Source organism: Anastrepha obliqua, chromosome 5 (assembly GCF_027943255.1).
Source record: "Anastrepha obliqua isolate idAnaObli1 chromosome 5, idAnaObli1_1.0, whole genome shotgun sequence".
NCBI classification, from domain to species: Eukaryota; Metazoa; Arthropoda; class Insecta; order Diptera; family Tephritidae; genus Anastrepha; species Anastrepha obliqua.
In genome coordinates, this window is record NC_072896.1 from 105376106 (window position 1) to 105399145 (window position 23040).

Genomic DNA, 23040 nt, shown 5'->3' on the forward strand with positions numbered 1-23040 from the left:
TTTGGAGCTCTTTGTTCTGGCATTCTTTCTACATGTCTAATTGCAGAGCTCCTTAAATATGACGGTACTGACCAGACTATAAAGACACTACTCGGTTCTAAGTGAATATAACAAACTCATTTGTTCTGAGTAGACGTTATTTTAGAAGTTTGCTTACATTTTTTTGCTGTTAACTAACGATAATTGTCTCTCTTTTATATCCCTCACCTTTGAATTTACTTAACTGAACTTTTCGTTTCTGCTTACGAAAATTCACTATTTTGTCACCTCCGCGTAACTGCAAACTTCCACTCACATCTGAGTAATCATTCACGACTTTCAGTACTCCGGACATGTTTGAAAGATTTTTAAAATACATAGATTGGTCCTAGTGCATTGGTCTCTATTGTAAGAGGTTTTTTTGAGCTTCAGAGCGTCAAAGCAGAAAATGGAGTTCCAAGAATACACCTAATCTGGCATGTAGTCGGTCTTATCATCGGCGGTTTTTATAATATTTGAGGAAGAAGCCGCCGCCGTAGTCCAGTGAGATTATGTGGAGCTACCATTTGGTGCCTCCACGCTTCGATCCTCACTATGGACAAGCAGCGTCAAGTGATAGAGAACATTTTTGTAATAGCGGCCGCCCTTCGAATGTATTTCTGCTATGAAACAGCTTCTCATAGAAACCAACCAAAAAACTGGCAAGAAAAAGGTTAACATAATCCACTGAGCACAATCCATGGGTACCATATATAAATACCATAGGTCTGTGAGAGAAGGTCAATATAAGCATCGCTCAGTTTTTCAATAGCCAAAAATGGCGTTAGCTGTGTATAAAAATTGCTTGCGTGGTTTCATGCTGGGCAGTCTCTTCAATCAACTCAAATATTGGAGAATATTTAGTTTGAGCATTCTTGGCTTCTAGAAATGTAAAGTCGTCTCAAATTAAAACTCTCATTCAAGCACTTTGTAGCAAATGTTTAAGAAAAATAAAGTAAAAACAGATAGAAACGAATGTTCAATGAAATTTCGACGCCGAATGCAGTCAAAGATAGCTGGTTAGTTAATTAAGTTCAATTAACTTGGATTAATTGAAAACTTGTGCCACAAATATAAGCATTATTCAGGTAATGGAGAGTACATATACGAGGTGCTACTAATACATAACGAGACTGACGCTGCTGTATAATAAATACGAATGCGCTAAGCTCCGGTTCCAGTTTGCTGTGTAGTGTGATGCTTTCTCATTCGAATGCAGTGTCTCTCGTGAAGTGCCTCTCCTGCAGCGCGTTACCTTTCGAGAGGTTTCTAAACAGGTACAGAATTCCAGGATCAGACCATCCGCCTTATTCGCCAGATCTTGCCGTGAGACTTCTATCTGTTTTTTTTTTTTTTAAGAGAATCCAACCAGATTTGATCCATTGAAGTTATGAAAGCGAAACCAGCGCTCGTACTGAGGGAACTAACGGAAACGTATTTACGTACAATGAAACATTTGCATTGAGCATTTTTACTAATAAAGATGGGTTGTATATTTTGAAGGTATTGAAGGTACATATATCTGGCTGATCTGAATAGGTTGCAGACAAAGAGCATCGAAGCTCATCGCTTAATGAATGGCACCGAAGATGGGACTCATCCTACATTAATCGCTGGACACACAAGCTCACCCCAAACGTCGAGACATGGTTGCAATGTAGACTTGGAGTGGCTGACTTTGACCTAACACAGTTGCTGACTGGGCATGGATGCTTTCAACATTATCTGCACAGATCTGGGTTGGCAGCTTCCCCATATTACGGTACCAGCCCTGAAGAGCTGGAAGGCGCAAAACGTGTTCTATTCCACTGTCTCCGGTTCGCAAGAAGGCGCGAAGAGTTAACCCTGGCGTGTGGCATACAACCGAGTGTGTCTGACCTAATAAACATCATGTGCAGCTCAAAACACCGCTGGGATGCGGCGTGCAGATTTGCTAAGCTGGTGATGCGGCCGCTGAGTGAGCTCGATGAAGAAAGACGTAGAAGAGAATGGTATCAACAGCAGCACGTAGAAGCTGATAGCTATGGCGCCTGAGCCTGTATTCATCTATAAGCAGAGTTCCAGTGGAGGTCGAATAGAGACGAACTGCCGACAATTACAGACGGCTGAGTATATCGCTCACGACGTCATACGAAATTATACAGTGACAAGATTGGCATTTTCAGTGTTTCTTTTGATCTCAGCTACAGTGGAAGCAATTGGAGACTAACTTCAGGCAGGAAGAGTGTCTGGACGCAGGTTCCTATCGTGGTCAATAGACACAATCACAGCTCCACCTCGTTTTAATGCAAACATGCAGTCCCGGGTGGAAGTCGGCCGAAGAGGGGAGGTTTGCGTAATGGGAGCATACCCCACATATCATAGGGGGAACTGTACCAATTGAATGTTTCTGATATTTTTATTCATTTTATCAAACAAAAAAAATAGATTTCACATAGGCCAGAAGGATGCGTAGTACTACCAGTGTGGTTGAAGTCGTATTAATAGTTCGTGATACATTTCTTGGCACATTTTAATAAACAGTTTACACTGTATATTCTTCAGATATAAAAAGTATACCGATTCCAGGCAGTTGCACCAAGTTCTGCTTAGAGCAGGGCAATGGCAAAGGAGGTGTTCTAACCTACTCCTTTCCTCTGCGCATAAATTACACGCGTCGTTCTGAACCAATCCCATTTTAGCTGCGTGATAAGGAGGGATACAATGGCCCGTCAGTACTCCAAACACTATTTTACATTCTTTCCTTGGGAGTGATAAAATAAAGTTGGTTTTTTTTGTGTTGCGAGTTCGTAGCATTAGTTTGGCAATCCTGTGGGAGGTCGAGGCTTCCCATATAGACTGTGCTTCCAGAGTTCGTTTATCGTCTAGTTCCGCCTCCAAAACCGAGAGTGAGTGATATATTTTCCACGTACTCATCCTAGGCAAGCGGGTAGAATAGTAAAGAATCTAAGTTAAATTGTTTACGATTCCCATCTCGTTATTTAACAGGCGCACCTCGTATGTGGTTATTATATTTTATGAGATTTCGACTCGCCAAAGAAAAAGTGCAAGCAACTCAAGTGTGACGACTGCATACATCTACAAATCACAAAACAAAACTTAATGCCAATCTTTTAATTTCTTTTTACTTGCGTGAATTATTTTACTATTTATTCGCGATTGCTTTTATGATTTTTAATGAATTGCATCGAAGAAAACAAAATGTGTTTGTTTGCACCGTTGAATAACAAAAACATGTCAGCGAGCTTGAAAACGCGCACTCACACATGCGCACACCCAAGTTGAAGCATCAGAGTATCCACAGGCAAAACTGTTGAAGCTGAAGAACTGTGGAGTGGCTGAGCGACTCTTGTTGCAATTAATAGAGCCAATTATTAGTGAGATGAGGGCGATCTTGAAGCATGTTCACTTGCTATGCTGGCTGCGGCTGTGGCTGTGCAGATTCCAAATCCACTAAATATCTTCGTTGCACGCGAACTCTTCACAAGCGAGTGCGTCGATGGCTAAGCCATCAAAACACCAAAACACAATTTATAAAAGCAAGAAACGTACAGAAAGTGGACTTCAGTTGCATTTAGAATTTGATGTTGCGCTGAAACTGTGTTGAGCTGCCGAAACTGCGCGCTTCACACGGAGAAGGATTACTTGAACTAATCGCTGAAACGCCGAAAAGGATACAAATCGCGCTACTACTCAGACTACTTCACACACAAAGGATTACACACTGCGCATCTACGCAGCATGCGACTCAGCAATACATTCGAGTGGCTGCTCATTGCCATCATGATCAGTTTAATACTCGAAACAACAACAGCACGCCATCACCACCACCTCGCCCACCAACGACACCAACAACGCACCCAAGCGCACTCAAACCACCATTCACACATTACGAAGCGCCAGGGTCGAGCAGCCACCACCTCCAGTTGGTTTGGTCCAGAATTCATGATTGCGCGTCGCGTCTACGAAGATTGTCAGGAGAAGAATGATTTTATTGGTTGCCTCAAGCAGAAGGCGATACATGCACTTTCACGTGCACTGGAACAGGACTCCATCAAAGTGGTGGATGGTCTTGTTTTGGAGAAGCAGAATAGCACCGAAAAGGAGAGTATTATCAATTCCATGGCGGATGCACGTACGCTCAGCTCGCTGAGTCCCGTCGATCGTGTACTACTTGCCAAAATTGATAAATTAACACGCACGCATGCGCTAAAAATCGATATGGGTCAGGGGCGTGGCCATGGCGATGATGACGACGATGATGGTGGACACAAGAAGAAGAAGGATAAGGGTGGCGGTCATATAAAGTATGTCATTGCGGCATTGCTCACCGCCATGGGCATTGCTGGGCCCATTGGGCTGAAAGCGTTGGCGGCGATCGCGACCAAGGCGTTGGTCATTAGCAAAGTGGCGTTAACGATTGCCGGTATCATAGCGCTGAAGAAGTTATTCTCGCAAGATCATCACGAAGAGTCAAGTTTTCAGGTGCACGCAGGCGATCATAATCGGTGAGTTTGAGGGATTTACAAGAAAATATAGGGAAATGTGTAGCGATTAGGGTGTGCAACGTTGCATTTATATAAAAGACTATTTCTTCTTCATTTCGTCTAATTTCTTCTTATGTTTCGTTTTTTTTTTTCTTTCTTCAAACAGACGCAGCACCTACGTAATACGCCCGGTGAATAAATCGAATCAGCCGACAACAGGCGGTGGTGTAAGTCAGTACTCGGATCCATATCGCTACTATTATGAATATCATTAATTAAAAGTGTACAACTCCTTACCATTTGTTAATTCTAGGTTTTTATCTGAAAAAAAAACACAACAATACACAAAAACAGCTAAAATACCAAAGAAATTAACTTTTAATTGGTAGAAATTCGTTAAATAGAAAATATTTCAGTAGAAATAGAATGGCTTTCCAGTTTTGGGAAGCGAATTCTGAAAACCATCCACAGAAAACCAAAAGCGTGGCTTTAGAAACGCTCAAGTCTGACAAATAATAAATAGGAAATTTACAAATATTAAATTTTTTGTTTTGTTGTACATAAAATAGATTCCATCACACTTTACGTTATTGTAATTGCATTTTTAAGAAAATAAATATCAAATCGCAGAATTTCATAAATATAATAAATTTGTTTAGCTTAGGAGCAGGGGAGCACGTTATAGAGTGAAGTGGGGGGGTCAATGTGAACTGCGTTAGGTGGCAAGCGGACCCTCTGCCTTTAAAAGAGCTACTAAGGCTCTGTACTAAGGCATCCAAAACACCGACAGCCTTCAGGCAGTGCAAAGGTGTTTTTGGAAAAACGTGGGATTTTTCTCCTAGCAAGGTTCTATGGATCTCCACGTCTATGATAAGACCTATTATTACCAATGCATCAGTGGGTTGGATGAGTAGACTCCCTCTCGTGGGAGTCAGGAGGACCTTATCGAGACTACAACGCACTGTGACCATCTGTTGCGTCGGAGCTTTTCTGACTACTTCAGGGCCGGCATTAGATGCTCTGGTTAGTCTATCACCACTTAATGTTTTCATCCAAGGAGAGGCCTTGAAAGCTATCTGCAGGCTGAAACACAAAGGGAATCGGTACCGTCCCTGTCCGGCATTGGACAACAGAGTAAGCATGGACTTCGATCCAACGATCCTCGCCATGCTTCTTGACTCCATGTCATCCAGAGTCGTGCTTGATAAGAGATACAGTGTGGTGCTGCCGGAGACTCAACTGTGTTCAAACTCAGAAAATGAGCCCGGCAAACACTGTTTTCGCACTTTCACGGATGGCTCCAGAACCGAGCATGGCTCCGGCTCTGGGGAATCCAGCGGGGCAAAACTGCACTTTGCTCTTGGAATGCATGCATCTGTGTTTCAAGCGGAGGTGTACAAGTATGCTGATGCGATGTACAAGAAGCGATGAACTTTGTTGTGGAAAACAGATGGAGAGGCAGATCTGTATGCATCTGCAGCGACAGCCAAGCTGCACTCATGGCCTTAGACAGCCCCCCAACCACTTCAAGGCTAGTCGAGTCTTATAAATCCAGGCTGACGTACTATCCTGATGATAACATGGATCCCGGGACACGTGGGTATCGCGGGTAACGACATCTCTGAATCTCTAGCCAGAATGGGCTCTGAGGCCAACTTTCTTGGCCAGTAGATCGTTCTGCCACTCTCTTCTGCAGCCATCAACGCCACGATTAGCAAACAGATTACTCTAAAACATAAGCGAGCTTGGCAGGCTGAGAGTGGCTGCAGATGGACAAAACTGAGGTTACCTGACATGTCCGATCGACTGTCGCAAACCCTTCTGTCATTAAGCAGAGGGGAGTGCAGACGGCTGGTTGGACTGATGACGGGCCACTTTCTATGGGCAAAGCACACGGAAAAGGTGGGCATCTCAGACAGTGCACTCTGTCCAGCATTTAGAAAGGAGGATGAGACGGCGGACCATTTCCTGTGCGTCTGGCATCACAAAATCTACTTAGATTTCTTGGGAGGTCGAGTAGATTTAAAGAAAATTAGAAAGGGAATCCGGAATGGATTTAATAGTGCCTGAGTGCTGTACTTGCTAGTCAGTCCCAACAAAAAAAAAGACTCTGTATGATGAAAATATGACTACTGAACAGTACGTTTTTGAGAGAGTAGAGAGTTTCACTCTTCTGCATCCAAGATCGATTGTTGCAGCATACAGAGCTTTCTACGCCAACCTGAAACTACATACTAAAATCCAGACTACTCTCGCGCTGCTGTAAATACAGTATTTACAAAAGAATAATAAGACCACTTTGGAGGAAGGCTATGAGTCATGGATTACCCATTAAGGATGAAGAAAATCTCCGAACTTTCAAAAGAGGAGTCTTACGAAGAGCGTATGGTCCAATCCGGGTTCAGGAATGATGGTATAGAATCAGATCAACGAGGAGCTACTGCGGATTTCCAAAGAAAGAAGATGTCGTTAATTTCGTAATATCGCAATGACTCCAATAGTTCGATCATATAAAGTGCAGATGTAAGGAACTTTCCCCAAAAATCCATCTTCAATTACAATGTGATGGCCTACTAGATGCAAAGGAGGACCTGGGAAATGCAGGTTCGTCGACTTCAATGAAAATATTAAGAAACGGAAAATATATAATTGGTGATCCTCTGCATTGAATCGTGTAACTTGGAGAAGACTGCATAGTTGATGAAGCTGAAGCCCATCCCGAACTGTCGCGCACACTGATGATGCTGAGGTCTCTGTAGAAGTCTTTGTAAGGCAAATGAAATAATAAGATAAGTTGACTCTTAACCTAATTAATGGATGAGCATTCAGATAGGAGAGTACGTCAGCAAGTCCCTGAAAATTAGAAAAATTGTTTTTTCTATATGAAATGAAACACTTTGCCCATCAAGAAGTATGTTGGCCGATCTACCAAAGATTTTTCTTGGGACAACTACTTGAAATAGGCGCACACAAAAATAAATCTCGTATGCTCAATTTAACACCATTTTTCTGGTATGCGAACCACCAAATGCTTTAAATGACTTGTGAAGATCCTGATTATCGATTAACTTGGTGTCAAGCGTAGACTCTGTAGCTTATACGATGTTGGTTCCACCTGAGTTTTCGGACTGCTAATGCTTGGTTAACCATTTACTTCATGAATTAATATAATATAATAAATTATATACAGTTAAAAGACCGAAAAATAAAACAAATTTTCCAGAATTCTTTCTGAGAAAACTTTTGAATTTATTGATCTAAAAATTTGTTTACATATTATTTTATCTTTTAACTGTATTTTAAGACTTAGTATTATACAAATATTTATTCGGAAAGGAGCTACAGCTGATCTCCGGGAGCATCTCTCAAAAAAGACGTCTTGCGGTGACCATTATATCTCTTAACTGGATCCTCTCAAATTAAAAACTCAAACAGATTTCGTTAAAGTAATGTTAAATCTAGTAATTAGCCAAATGAATAATTTAGTAATTTTTTTTTGACAAAATGGCGGTTTTTCAAAAAAAAAAAATCGATTTTTTACCAAAATTGCGGCCTTAAATTGCTTATAAAAAATATTTATCGGTGAGAAAAAATCTTCTATTAATTACTAAAAACTATATTTTAGAAGACCGTGTTAAAAATTGAGACTAATCGGTTTAGCCATTTTCGAGTAATGTTGGTCACGGACTTTGAAAACACCATTTTGAGAAAAACGCGTTTATAGTTTGAAAAGCAATTTGAAGCGCCTTTTCAAATTTGCGTGTAATTTCGATCATCAACAACGTCGTGTCTTTGCTGATTGGGTCGTTGAAATGCATGAAAATGATCTGGAATTCCATCGAAAAATCATATTTAGTGATGAGGCACATTTCCACCTCGGTGGCTTCGTCAACAAGCAAAATTGTCGGATCTGGGGCTCAGAAAATTCATGAGTTATTGTTGAAAAGCCTCTCCATCCTCGACGTGTGACTGTTTGGTGCGGTTTTTGGTCCGACGGAGTCATTGGACCTTACTTTTTCGAAAATGAAGCTGGCGTAACAGTTACGGTGGATGGATTGCGCTATCGAGAGATGATTTTGAATGATGATGCCGGAATTGGATGGTTTTGATCTGGACAATGTTTATTTAAATAGAATAAAAAAAATTGATTTCTTCAAAATTCTAACTGTATATACCCCCTTAATAAAGCGTTGAAAATTAGAAATTGAAAAATTATTTCACGGTGTAAAAGGCTTTATTTAATTACGAATAAAATATTTTTTTCCTTGTTCACTCCACTCGGGAGCATAGGACCTCGACAAGACTTTGTCTTGCGTTAGTTTCGTTAGTCTATTTTTTTGCTTTCTGGCCTGCCCCGCTACCAGTCCTAAATAGTGGCCATCTGTGTTTCACATTTTTTTGTCCGAAGGATCACACAGATGGTTGAGAACTTCGCTAAATTTTTGTGTGTCTGTGCTATTACCGCGATTGCCCACTTGCTGACGCCACTGATGCAATGTGTAACTGTGTCTTTTTCTTTGTTTTTTTGCTTGTTTTAGCTTGTTTTAGCCACAATGCAAGTAATGCACTGACTTTTGCGCGGGAGTAAGGATTGGAAGGATAAGGTTTTTGGGGTTGAGGAATGATTTTTGTTTTTTTTTTTTTTTTTTTTTTTAGAAACTAGGATAGTAGGTAAGTTTGGAAAAGTGCGAAGACCGTGCTTTACGTGGGATATATTAAAAGAAAAATAATGAAAACGTTTTATATTTTGGTTTTTTCACCGGAACCATATATAACAACTAGTTGGAAAGAAAAGAAAAGAAAAGAAAAGAAAAGAAAAGAAAAGAAAAGAAAAGAAAAGAAAAGAAAAGAAAAGAAAAGAAAAGAAAAGAAAAGAAAAGAAAAGAAAAGAAAAGAAAAGAAAAGAAAAGAAAAGAAAAGAAAAGAAAAGAAAAGAAAAGAAAAGAAAAGAAAAGAAAAGAAAAGAAAAGAAGAGAAAGGAAAAGAAAAGAAAAGAAAAGAAAAGAAAAGAAAAGAAGAGAAAAGAAAGGAAAAGAAAAGAAAAGAAAAGAAAAGAAAATTTATTATCCGCCGAGAAAGATTAGTATATCAAATCCATAAAATGTTGTTTATTTTGTTATCAAAAAGATCCTACGTTTTTGAAAATAAATCACTCGCACTTCAATTCTGCTTTTTCACCCACTTGCACAAAAGCGGGGTTATTTCCATATATCATAAAATCAATTTTTTTGCCTTTTATATTTGCTACGGGCGGCCGCCGTAGTCGAATATTAAAAATTCAGTACAATTTCTCTGGAAGCAACTTGCAATCACTTCAGGAATTGAAGAATCTTGGCATTATTTTTGATATTACATTTTCATTCATCAGTCATATAAATTTTGTTGTTTCAAAGGCATGCGCTATGCTTGGTTTTGCACGACGAAATAGCATTGAGTTTACCGATCCGTTGTCCTTTGAAGATCTCTAAGGTTACTCACAATCCCAACCTAATATACGAACAATAAGACGCGTACGAGAATTTACCCACCAAGTCTAAGCGTTTCTACTGCATCTAAATCGCTATGAAGTCAAAATTTTGCTAAAACCAGTTATTTAATCAAATATTTGGTAGCCAAAATCCTATTACGTTTTGCTATTGTTGTAGTAGCAGGCAGTCATTTCTCAGAGCTACAGAAACCGGTAGCTTGCTTTAGCATGATTTTAGGCGCTTCCAATTTTAGATGCATAAAGAAAGCTCGCTACGCGCCAATTACGTGGAGTCACAGCTATATTCTTTACTCATCAGATCGTAGTGGTGACGGTTAATTTTTGGGCATCCTAACAAAAGCAGTCTGGACTGAAGCATGTTGGGCTCCTGCATCAGGTGGTTTTAAGGTTTTTTTATGAAAGTTTTTCTGGCAACTTATAGGTGCTCAGTAACAGCATGGAGAACGGCGCAATACTTCGTGTTGATGGTACAAACGATCCACGATGTGGTGATAGTTAAGCTGGAAGGTGATGAGCGAGATTTCTTTGTTTTCGCGCCCAAGTACTGTAGGCGAGTGACTTGAGGAGCTCATGTTTCTTATGTTGCAGTAAATTTGAGATTCTTATAATTTCTATCTGATTGATTCTAATTGATTTATTAAATATCAATCATTAACGAATGTGGAAGACACAAGTTTTGCAAAAAAAAAAAAATTCTTACACAAATCTTTCCTCTTATCAACTTAAATTAACAAAAACATTTTCGTAAGCACATTTTTTAAACACCCCAGTTGTTTTTAGCCGCATTAAATGAATGAAAATTATACTATTTGAAGTAATCAGTGCATTTTGGAATAGTTTTTCTGGTTTTATATTAGTTAGAAGTACTCTAATGACTATCTCATTTTGGTATACATTCTGTCAAAAAAATATCGGGAATTGTTCCTTCAAAAAACGCGCGTTACACATACATATGTCTAAATTGTTTTTACTAGAATGTTGGTACAACTGTCCTCTATAGTGTCGCAGAGTTTGATGTTATGATTGCCTCGATCTGGTCGCCCATCAACGTCTTCAACGGATGAAAACGTCGACAAATGCCAGGAAATAGTGCTGGAAAACCATCAATTAAGTCTGAGGGAGGTAGCTCGTGACCTTAGCATGCCTCACGAATCAATTTGCAAGATTTTACACCATCAATTGGGTATGGGACACGTGGCTGCTCGACTCGTTCCAAGAAAGTTGAATTTATTTCTAAAAAAATTCATCGGAAGAAGGTGGCTGAAAACATGCTTGAGCAAGTGAATTCATACCCAACGTTTATCCAGCGCATTAAAACAGGTGATGAGACGTGGATATATGAGTTTGACATGCAAACCAGTCAACAGGCGGCTAAATGACGCTATCCACATGAACCGAAACCCAAAAAACCATGTCAAAGTCGGACAAAAGTGAAAGTCATCTTACTCGTTTTCTTTGATTATCAAGGTGTTGTGCACTCGGAATTCATTCCAAATGGATCTACGGTAAATAAAGAATATTATTTGGAAGTTTGAGAGTTGACGTTTGAGAGAGAATGTGCGTAGGAAACAGCACAATTTATGGAAAGAAAACCCATGGATCTTGCCCCATGATAACGCGCCGTCTCACAAGGCTCATATTGTGAACACTTTTTTCACCAAAAACTCGACAAATATCATCGAACAACCACCGTATTTACCGGATTTAGCCCCTGTTACTTTTTCCTTGAATTGCTACTCCGCGGACGCCGGTTTGAGTCTATAGAGGCCATCAAGCAGAATTCGCTGAAGGAGCTAAAGAAGAAGATCTCTTCAAACGCGTTTAAAAGGTGCTTTGATGACTAGGCTAATCATTGGTATATGTGTATTGCTCCGAATGGAGCCTATTTTGTAGGTGACAAAATAAATTTTAATGATTAAATTTTAATGATGAAAGTAAGTTGTTTTAAGTGATTTTCAATGCATGTATGATTAGGGCGTCATCAACTTCAGTTGCACGACCAGAGCGTTTTTCATCTTTGAGTGAAAAATCACCAGAACGAAATTTGGGAAACCAATTTTGCCGCTGCCGTTCTTTTAATGCCTCGTCACCACAAACAGCCCTTAACTTTGTATGAGCTTGCGATGCGGTTTTCCCTTTGCGGAAATAAAAAAGCAAAATATGACGAAAATGTTACTTTTGATTTGATTTTCAACGAGCGCCAAGCGAAAACTACGCACCCGATCAAAAAACTTTTTTTACTGATTGACAGCTGAATTGCCAACTAATGGGTGGGCTATATAGCGTTTGCTTTTTGAACCACCAATTTTTTTGAGAATTGTAACGTGACATGTCAAATGTGTTCATAATTTACTTAAAGGTTTGACATTTACGAAATGGGACGCTATACGCTTGAACAAAATTGGGAAATATTGAAAACCTATTTCCAAAGTGGTGAGTCTTCTTCTTCTTCCGCGGTTACAGTAAATGGCGAGCGTTATCGTGACATGCTCAACGAGTTTTTGTTTCCAAAAATTGAAGAGGATGACATGGACGACATTTGGTTTCAACAGGACGGTGCAACTTGTCACACTGCCAAAGTTACACTCGAACTTTTGGCTACCGTTTTTGAAAACCGAATAATCAGCCGAAATCCCGATATCAATTGGCCGCCTCGGAGCTGTGATTTAAGCCCGTTAGACTATTTTTTGTGGGGTGGGGAGCCGTTAAGGACAAATGCTATGCGAACCATCCAGAGACGATTGATGCTTTAAAACACGAAATCGAAGTTGCCATTCATGAAATTGGAGCCCAAACAATCGAAAATGTGCTTAAAAATTGGGTTGAGCGAATGGCCTACTGTAAAGCCAGTCGTGGCAGTCATTTGAACGATATTATTTTTCATTCATAAATGACAATGTTCAATCTTCAAAATAAAAAAAAAAAAAATTTGAAAAAATATTGATTATTTTTTTATAGCCGATTCAAAAAGCAAATTTTACATGGCCCACCCTATACCAAGTAACAAAATGTGTTTTACATTTGTACTACGCACACTGGGGATTTAGCGGAAGAAAGTCAAATTTGCAACATACCACAACAATAAAATCAAAAAGAATTACTAAACTCCGACTTACAGTTTTTTTTTATAGATATGTCAAAAGTATAATTTTTTTATAGTATTGAACTGACTAAGAAAAAACTTCAAAGCCCAAGGTGGTTTTTTTTTCCTTTTGCTTGAGCCGACTTCCAATTTTTTATTTTTCATTTAGGGTACGATATTTTTATATATTTTAGCCGGAAGAACAAAGGCTGTGAAACATTTGATTATCTATTTATAATTAATTTTACGAAAAAAAAAAAATCATATTCCTTCATATTCTTGGATCTCCAAATTGAGCTACATTTATGAATTATAAAAAATATTGTTTTTTAAAATTTTTTTAAAAAATAGTTTTTAAACATGTTCTTTTCATACACAAATGTATACAACTTCGTTAGTAGTAAAAATGTAAATATTTTTTGGGATGTATACTTTTTTCCGCATCTCTGTACAAAAATCCCCAGTGTGCTACGTCTGCAAACCTAAAAATTCAACTGAAGCCATCTATGAGTGAAATCAGCAATTACTTAGTTGCCAACCCAAACATGTAAATGTTGCTATTGTTCTACTGACTTCATTTTGTACAGATTCACCTTGAGTGGGATTTCACTTTAGTTTCTAACAGATGCAAAGAATTTCTATTTTCATCATCAGCTATCAACAACCCAGTTGACACTGCTTTGACCCAGTTGACACTCCTTGGACCCAGTTGACACTCCTTAGACTCAGTTGACACTCCTTGGACTCAGTTGACACTCCTTGGACCCAGTTGACACTCCTTGGACCCAGTTGACACTACTTTCCCACGACAGTCTGTTCTACGTAACCGGAACGAACCGAATTTATGTTCGGCCAAGAACTGTCACTTCAGCTGCATTTCCCGATACCATACATATGCTAAATGTTTATGCTGCTACAACAACAACAGCACTCCCCTTGAATTTTTAGAAATTCTGCTTTAAATACTTCAGTATTTAGTAATGTATTTTCTATTTAGTCTTTTATTTCGCAAAATAAATTTGACTCAACTTTGATTTATTTAAACATAATCAGTTTTAATGATTTATTGTTTGTTTTATACAAAATTAATGAGTTTAAATTTAAGTAAAATAGTTTAAAATGTAGTACCTTCAACAATCCCATTTTTAAGTTTTCGTTTTTTTACCTCCTATAAATTTTTTACATACGTGGTGAGTGTGTATTACGACTTTCATTCACTTCATTTAGCCTATTTATTTCGTTCAATTTGTACATTTTATACGCATAGTTGCCGTTGCCAATGAAGGTTAGAAAAAAGAACAGATGATAACAATACTCGAAGGTGCTTAGATGTGTCGAGGAAGATGAAAGAAATAGAGCATGAAGAATAAATGTGCAAGAATGGAATTTAGCTAAGGTGCAAAAGAAAATGAGTTATGCATATTAAGTAATATTTTGAGAATTAAAATTTTCTATAAACTTGGCACAGCTCGTGATATATGGAGTTCGTGTTTGTTTGTTTTCTGAAACGTTCACTAATCAACATAATCAATAATTTTACAATAAGAAAACTAACTTTAAATGTATATCAAACTGTAAGTGTATATATAATATTCAAAAACTGAAAATCGCGTTTCAGTTTCTACAAGGTGCCGCAATCAACTTTGTAGCAAATACTTTTGCCATTCTTCAATTTAAATTATATTTAAATCAAGTTTTGCAAACCTAATTTGATTTTTTAATTTTAATAAACTCAATTTTTTCTAAGCAGAAATGTTTAATTCTTTGCATTGAAAAAATAATAATCATCATCCTCGACCGCCACACATTCCACGCTATCGGCACCGCCTACACCACCATCGCTAACCGCCGCATTCTCCAGACTTCATCCGGTTACCTCTTCGCTCGCGAAATCCAGTTTAACCACATCAGCAGGAAGGCATTCCTCTTCGTGCTCCTGCGTGTTGATACGATTTAAAGTCATCATCACATCTGGCCCTGATTTCAGAGCTATGGAGGTGGTTGTTTGAGGTGCTGTAGTTGTCGCTGTTACACCACTGGCCACCGCCGTCTGTACTACGCCTGCAGCAGGAACCATCACTGTCGTTGGCGCAATAGCGGTTATGGCAGTCGCGCTGCTGCCCACAACTAAAGCTTGCTGGGTCGTTGTTTGTTGATGATGCTGCTGCTGCTGTTGCTGCGACGACTGTTGTTGCTGTATCGATTGCACCACCGGCTGTGTTGCCGCTTGCAAGACGACATTCTCTGTGACCGTGGCCATGGTAGGCGCTGCCGATACGGCTAGCAACGCTTTTTGTTGCTGTTGTAGTTGTTGAAATTGCTGCAGCGTCACTGTGGTCGTCTGTGGTTGTTGTATGATTTGTGTTGCGGCGCTGGTTTGTTGTATGATAATTTGTTTCGGTGATGTTTGCAACGATTGTGGCACGGTAAGTGTCGGTTGTGAATGCTGCTGCTGTGACACTTGTGTCGCTTGCACCGGCAGTATGCGTTGCACGTGTTGTATGTGCACCGTTTGCGGTGTGGTTGCTTGTGTTTGTGGCTGATGGTGTTGCTGTTGTTGTTGCTGTGTTATTACATTCACAGTTTGGTGTTGCTGTTGTATTGCATTCAATTGTATTGTTTGCTGCTTGACATGTGTCTGTTGCGTGGGCACTTGTTGCACCGTTTGTATGACATGTTGCACTTGCTGCACAGGCACCTGTTTCGCTGGTATGCCAGCATCTTCGAAAGCTTTCTTCTTAAGCGCTTGTCGTATTTGAGAGCTGTCGAATAAAGAAGAACAAGAGATTGATTTATTTCTTTGCACTCGTAGATGTCCTCTCGCTACATCTGTACAGCCCAAAAGGCTTTTTGCAAAATGATTATTTTAATATTTTTTCTTTCAAACTTACACCGTCCGATTCTTAATGCTCAAACTTATTTTATTCAGATCGTCCGAAAAACGTATTATTGACGAATGTAGCATATTTATCTCCTCATCAGTCCACTTCCTTCTCGAAGTGACAAAGTGAAAATAAAAAGTCCGTGCGTTGCGTTATTGGTGGCAATGGAAGAGGGACATGGAATATAGCGAGAGAACAAATTTAATGTTGAAAAATTAAAATTAGTATAAACGACAGAATGTGTTTGCTTTTAAATTAAATTTATAAAACTCTAATACATTGAAGGGCAAAATACTAATTTGGCTCTAGTATCGGGTGTTTTTTAAGAGCTTGAGAACTTAAAATGCGAATACAAAACAGAATAATCGTTGGAATGATTTTTTTTTATTACAATCTGGTAGATAATTTGATGACATTACTTTTTTAATTATGGCATCCGGCAAGTGTCCGCCGAGGCTACGAGTTAGATGGTCCATTCGAACGGTCTAATTTTTGACTACTTTTTCCAATAAATCTGGCCGTATGGCGTCAATGGTGGCTGGAATATGGTGAATGGAATATCTCAGTTGTTAAGCGCGCTATATGGCAAGTTGGGTCGCCTTATTGGAGCCAAATGTCGTCGAAGTTTGGCTGATTGTGTTTCTGAAACAAAAATGCTATGCTGACTGGCTCGATAGCAGGATGGTTTGAACAAATAAGGACCATTTATATGGCAGTTACTGCAATGACTCAGGTTTTTTACGACCAAGGGCAGCCGCCCCAGTAAATTAGCCCTTTCTTACGCACAGTACCTTAGAAATAAGACCCGAAGATGCCGCCCGTGCTCTATAAGCTTCGCGATCAGTTTTTTTCCAAAGTAATATTCTAGAATTTGGAAGCGTTGTTTTCTCGTTAAACTATTCATTTCGAAACACAAATGTCAACACAGTTAGCCATTCTCCGCTGTCAAACCATAGTTATCGACATCGACAGTCGGTCCTACGTTACCTTCATAACCCGAGCTTACATCTGGTCAAGGACTTGTCACTCCAGCACCAGTCCCCGTACATATATGGCTCATATGTCCGGTATGTAAAGTCGCCCCGCACAACGCTAACCACCCAGTCACATGTCCCTTAAAACCGACTCACATACCACTCCTCTCCATCTAGACCCAGCCTGTCGAAACAGTGTGTTTCCTGAGCCTACCTTTAGATGAGCCAGACGAAGACGACCGATGATATATCCTACACTGACGGGGCTTGTATTACTGCTACAACAACAACAACAGGAGATAACAGAACGTTTGCACTACAGTCGGAATGGCACAGATGGCTCGTCTAAAGACACGTAGCATAATTGATTTATCGGGTACTTTTTCCCCCGGGCCCGGAGTTTTCAGAGGGGCCCGGACTCGAGGGTAATTCCAAGAAATTTCCTGCTTGAAAAAATATAGTAAATAATACTTCTACCAGAGTTCCGTCACTGACTTTTGAAGTGAAAACTTCTTTAGAATCGTTGGGAGTGATTTGAGAAAAAGTGAAACGAAAAAAGCGACCTTCTTGGCTACGAATATTACATATAAACGTAGCGACGAACTAAATAACTTTTAGGCCAGCGCCTACAGCATGGCGCGATAGCCGAGCGGCTAGCAATGTGAGCTTCCGATCCAAAATTCTTGGTTCGAATCTCAAGAAAAAAAATTTTTTTTTTGAAATTTGCATTGTAGGACATTTCTGATTATTTATTGAAAACGGTTTTTTGGCTTTTCTATTTTTGGTTTAGATACTGAAAGTCAGTTTAAGTGAATCGGTATAAATATTTCGTACATTAATTTTTGTGAGCGTTTAATTCTCAAAAGGTTTATTAGAAAATGTATTGACACGGTAGTTTGTTGGTTGTGTATGGTTATCGCTTCTCGGCCTTATGGCTGTGTGTATTATACGCGTTACGACGCTCATAATAGTTTTTGGTTTAGATACTGAAAGTCAGTTTAAGTGAATCGGTATAAATATTTCGTACATTAATTTTTGTGAGCGTGTAATTCTCAAAAGGTTTATTAGAAAATGTATTGACAAGGTAGTTTGTTGGTTGTGTATGGTTATCGCTTCTCGGCCTTATGGCTAAGATCAAAGTGTGATATCTGTGTGTATTATACGCGTTACGACGCTCATAATAGCAACCGCGTGTGCTGTATTGCGTCCGTATTTTTATATTCGTAAATATTTTCATTTTTAAATATTTACCGCAATTATGCCGAAAAATAATGCAGAAAAGTGTCGTGAATTTCGACAGAAAAAAAAAACAAAAAGAAAAAAAAGAAAATAAAACTAAAAAAACCGCAAAGACTTCAACAGAACGTGTCCGTGAATTTCGTGCACGCCGAAAAACATTACGAAACCTAGTATTTCTATTGTGCATAACAATGCATCCACTGTGCAAAATAGTGAAAACGATCATCGTAAGTACTTAAATATTTTCAAATCAACAAATTTTTGTGTTTATGCTCATAGATTAAATGCATAACCTACATGCACCATGTGTATAACCTTATTTGTCATTGTCTTCAGACGATTTCCAAGTGGATGTATCACATGTGCAAGGCAAGGCTCCAAATGAACATGATATTGAAAATGATCATTGTAAGTACTCAAATATTTTTGCATATGTAAAACTTTACTTCTCAATTGGACCTTATTACTTAACGCATAATATAAATTGCTTTTCAGGGGACCCTCAGACAGATGTTCAACCTGAGATTCCATACTTTGTTTTACGGAAGGTTTCACTTCTATCGCGTCTAACCGTTAGACTGGTATTTTTTTTTTTTTGGTGTCACCATATCAAATGTTATGATCACGATTACGAAGAATAAATATAATATGGTGATACAAAAGTGTATATTATTGAGCTCTTATTAAAATGGAACATTTTATGCTACTGATTTATAAGGTAATTAATAATTATAGTGATGATTAGATTAAATTTAGATAGTTGTATTTTAAATGAAGACCAATTTTGAAACGTAGTTATTCTTTAAAGCAATTTGTCCTTACGTTGATAAAGAATTAAATGTAGAGATAGCAATAATACTTTTTATAGACTAGAAATTTTTGATTTTTCACTGGGTATGTTATTGTATAAATAATTTTTTAAATGCGTTTCCCCAGTCAATTTCACACTTTTATTTTATTTTTTAATGTTTCGGCAAGTAATGCGTGGCCCCTTTCAAGAAAAGTTTGCTGTGTGAAATAACGTTACATTCTGGTAATCTTGTCAATTATTTTGAGTTTAAAACATATACCTACGCATTTTAGATTCTTCATAAAACAAGTTATTTTGAATATTTATGACAATCCAGTGTACAGAGTCGATGCCGCTGAATGCTGCCCTAACGCAATTACTTTTTTTGGAGTCGTTCAGAAATGTTTCAACATATTCAGTAGTAGTACGATACGATGGGATATTTTGAAAGAATGTGTACCAACTTCACTTCACCGCTTATCGGATACAAGATGGTCTGCTCGAATTGATGCTGTCAAAGCGTTTGCTCATAATCTACCTGGACTGAGAAAGCTCTTACGTCGATGGAATTATTAAGTACATAAGTAAATTTGAATGTGTCTTAATGTCTTCCATATGACTCAAGATTCTCACAGCAATAAACTACGTCAGTTTGATTTTACAAAGAAAAGAAGCAACGATTGACGTCGAGGTAAAGAATCTTGAATGCCTAGTAGCAGATCTACTATTGTTACGCAGCCAATGGGGATCGATTTTAAAAGAATGTCAAACTGTTGCAAAAGGTTTGCAAAACACTTCGTCAACATTGCCAGCAAGCCGAAAGAAGAAACGTAATGATGAAGAACCTGAGAATTCAGCGGAAAATATGACCGCCGAAGAAATTGATTTCAAGAGGAACACATTTCTCGTCATCATGGACTCAGTTATCACTGGTATTGAAAATCGGTTTACTGCAATTAAAAACATAAACAACATCTCTCATTCCTGTGGATATTTCCTAAAATTGAAAAAGCAGAACTTCAGACAGCAGCTCTTAATTTTGTTAAAAAGTACCCTTCGGATGTGCCGGAAGAAATCTCAATTGAGATGTGTCACTTGAAGAGTGTGTACAAGGCGAATTTTACTGGAAATTCGGAATGTTGTATGCCTCCGTTCGACTTGTTGAATGGCATCACAGCTAAAAACTTGGATACTCTGTTCCCGAACATCTGCATTGCTTTGCGAATATTCTGCACCCTGCCAGTATCGGTTACCGAAGATCGTTCAGCGCTTTATCAAGGATCAAAGACTACCATCGTTCTTGTTCAACTCAGAGTCGAGTAACAGGTTTGGCAACTTTGTATTTGGAATCTGAGTTAGCAAGGAAACTCGACTTCAATGATATTATAAGAGCTTTTGCCTCAGCAAAAGCAAGAAAAGCAAAATTCTAAGCATCGTGGCAGTCATTTTCAAATATTTGTAAGGCTCACAAAATGAATAAAAAATTTAAACTTTTTTCAGCTGCGTTTTTTATTTCAGATCTGCTGAAGAGTTTTCTAAAATTCATTTTAATCAATATTTCATAATTAATTCTATCAAAAATTTTATCAATGAGTTGTTCAATGTTTAAATGTTATATCACTATAATATAATACGCATTTTGATAAATAAAAAAAAAATTGAAAGGGCCCTCATCTCAAGCTTCCCCCGGGGCCCGAATACTCTCTCCACGGCCCTGAGTACGACAAACACTTTCCGTGCTAGCTCTACGTAGCCTCCGTAATGAATTGATGGTCAAAACCTTAGATATCGATCAGCAAAATAATTAAGCACCTCATTTTGTTTAAACCTGCGTTCATCATTTACCTAAATATAAGACCGTTAGCAGAACTATTTAGCCAATAGGGCCGAAGCGACCAGTATTACTGCGGCATTTATTTCCCTAGCATAATTGCCGCAAAGTTTTTAATTTTTCTGTTTTGTTTTGTAAATTGGCGTGAAAAAACGTTAAAGCGGTTAATTCCTACAAAACCCAACGAACAAGTGAATTAAATTTACTTTGCGTTTCAATCACAAAAACTTGATCAAACTGTGGTTTACCAGAACCGCTACCTTTTTTAATTTTTCTCATAAGGAATTATATATAAACCGAAATGTGTGCATATTTCTCTATTCACTTAAAAAAAATTTTATATAAATTACATTCCATTATTACATTATTGGCACTCTTTTTACACACTCGTAGATAACTTTTTACTCCTTCTCAATGAAAAACTTAATAAAATTTAATGACATTTTATGCACTACAGATTTCACTTACCCTGATGGTGATTCTGCATTCGGATGTAGTTGCATTGTTAAATCACCTAAACGACTAAACGCTTGTCCAGCGGCGGTAAAAATTTCGCCAACCTGCAAGACATTACCCAATATTAATACTCCAAACAATAGAGCCGACCCACAAATGGATTCCCAGCGTTGAGGTGCGGCGTCGAGTGTAATTGTTTAGAAATACACTTCAAAACAAAAACCGAAATAAATGTTGTCCGTCCCCAAAAACACCTCTGCACACCCCGGCCCGAAACGAATGATTTTAGCAGCTCATGAGCAAAATACGCGCGCCGAAAGCCAACCAAAAGGAAACAAGGCCGACAAACTGTGCCACAAAATTGATAGACGCCACAATTAGGGCAATGAAAGCCGACCACCAACGCTGGAAATAAATGCCTAATGGGCAATTTTACTCACTTTCGTCGCCGAATTCATGGCGTATCCTTAACTTTACTCCTAAGTATATTTTGTGAAAACAAAAAAGTCCGCTTAAAAATTTTTTTACAATGCAGTCGCTGTCAAAATCTGGCTATAGCAAACGTCAAATGTAATGGAGTCACGTAAGCTATTCAGCGCATCGCGGTACAGCGACATCTATCAGTTTGAAGTTGTAATGGCTAAATAATTTAGTAATAGTTTATCAAAAACGAAAATGTGTTCGGAAAATATTAATGGTTTTAACACATTACAAGTGATGATTAAAAAAACATGTTGAGTGGAATCGTCAATTATCTGGAACCGTTAAATTTAGTAAAAAGTTTGTGTGCCAATCAGCTGCACGGCAGTGGTGCCAAGTTTGATATATTTCTCATTCGCATCGTTGCCATATCTGATTATTGCCGTCATTTTAATAAAATTTCGGAATGTTTTTCCATACAGGTTATTAACGCTTCTGAAACGTTCTTTTAAAAATTTGTGGAGGTAACTATTTTTAAGTGCTCAAGCTTGGTGGGTGTGTAATGGTTCTTCGTTCTGTTAATAATCGCTTAATTTTTTTTTAATTTTGTGTTACAAATATTAGCAAATATTGTAATTAGCGGATCCTATAGCATGGGAAACTAGCAATTGTGAAGTTCAAGACAAATGTTTTGTCCAATTTGACTACAATGTTCAAAGAAAGTTTGCATTTAATGTTCGATCAAGCATAACTGAATTGGACTCGTAGTGTTTTATCATCAATTTTAGCTGGGAAAAATAAGGACATAAATGATATAAATGTAGCTATTTTGGATCAAATACCTGGTGACATAGTTGCATATAAGTAAGTCAATGGCCACTATTTACTGATCAAGATGATGTCCTAAATTATGCAACTGAATTCTTAAACTCACTCGATTTGTCAGGCCTACTACCTCATAATTTACGATTAAAAATTGGAGCACCGATTATATGCTGCGCAACATTAATGTGCCACGACTTTGCAACGGTACCAGACTCGCTGTGAAGAAGCTAATGGGTAACGTTATCGAAGCAACAATTTTGAAAGGGAAGTACAAAGGAGAAGACGTTTTGATAACCAGAATTCCACTGATTCCAACGGATTTACCATTCGATTTCAAACGTTTGCAGTTCACATTCGCCTTGCCTTCGCTATGACAATTAATAATTTTTTCTCATGGACAATTGTATGTAGCTTGCTCACGAGTAGGCAAACCATCGTCATTATTCATTTACGCGAAAACGTTGTCTACCAAAAAGTGTTACAACCTAAATGAAATATCTTCTTTGTTAATAGTTGAAAATGAAATGTTTTGAAAAACTATAAAATTT

General features: G+C 38.3%; 2 protein-coding genes across 3 annotated transcripts; one reads left to right on the forward strand and one right to left on the reverse strand.

The window, feature by feature from the left end:
- The first annotated feature begins 3759 nt into the window (after positions 1–3759).
- LOC129246856 (uncharacterized) lies at positions 3760–4780 on the forward strand. The gene is made up of 2 exons (XM_054885522.1): positions 3760–4526; positions 4672–4780. The coding sequence occupies exons 1-2, from the start codon at positions 3760–3762 to the stop codon at positions 4778–4780; spliced, it is 876 nt and encodes a 291-aa protein (XP_054741497.1).
- A 9324-nt stretch (positions 4781–14104) lies between these two features.
- Positions 14105–21953, reverse strand: LOC129248471 (basic-leucine zipper transcription factor A). Of its 2 annotated transcripts, XM_054888024.1 has the most exons (4): positions 21688–21953; positions 21260–21351; positions 15967–16065; positions 14105–15837 (listed from the first exon to the last, which is right to left on the reverse strand). In XM_054888024.1, the coding sequence occupies exons 1-4, from the start codon at positions 21703–21705 to the stop codon at positions 14940–14942; spliced, it is 1107 nt and encodes a 368-aa protein (XP_054743999.1). In that variant the 5' UTR covers positions 21706–21953; the 3' UTR covers positions 14105–14939. The 2 variants fall into 2 exon arrangements, with proteins under 2 accessions (XP_054743999.1, XP_054744000.1); XM_054888025.1 differs by lacking the exon at positions 15967–16065.
- Positions 21954–23040: the final 1087 nt, after the last annotated feature.

Excerpts from the sequence above, each read along its gene's own strand:
- LOC129248471 (XM_054888024.1), bottom strand. Across the intron at positions 16,066-21,259 it reads AATGCAGAATCACCATCAGG|GAAGTGGACTGATGAGGAGA; the intron begins GTAAGTGAAATC and ends CACTTCGAGAAG. Across the intron at positions 15,838-15,966 it reads AGCATTAAGAATCGGACGGT|CTCTCAAATACGACAAGCGC; the intron begins GTAAGTTTGAAA and ends TTTATTCGACAG.
- LOC129246856 (XM_054885522.1), top strand. The coding sequence starts at position 3,760 with ATGCGACTCAGCAATACATTCGAGTGGCTGCTCATTGCCATCATGATC. Across the intron at positions 4,527-4,671 it reads CACGCAGGCGATCATAATCG|ACGCAGCACCTACGTAATAC; the intron begins GTGAGTTTGAGG and ends TTCTTCAAACAG.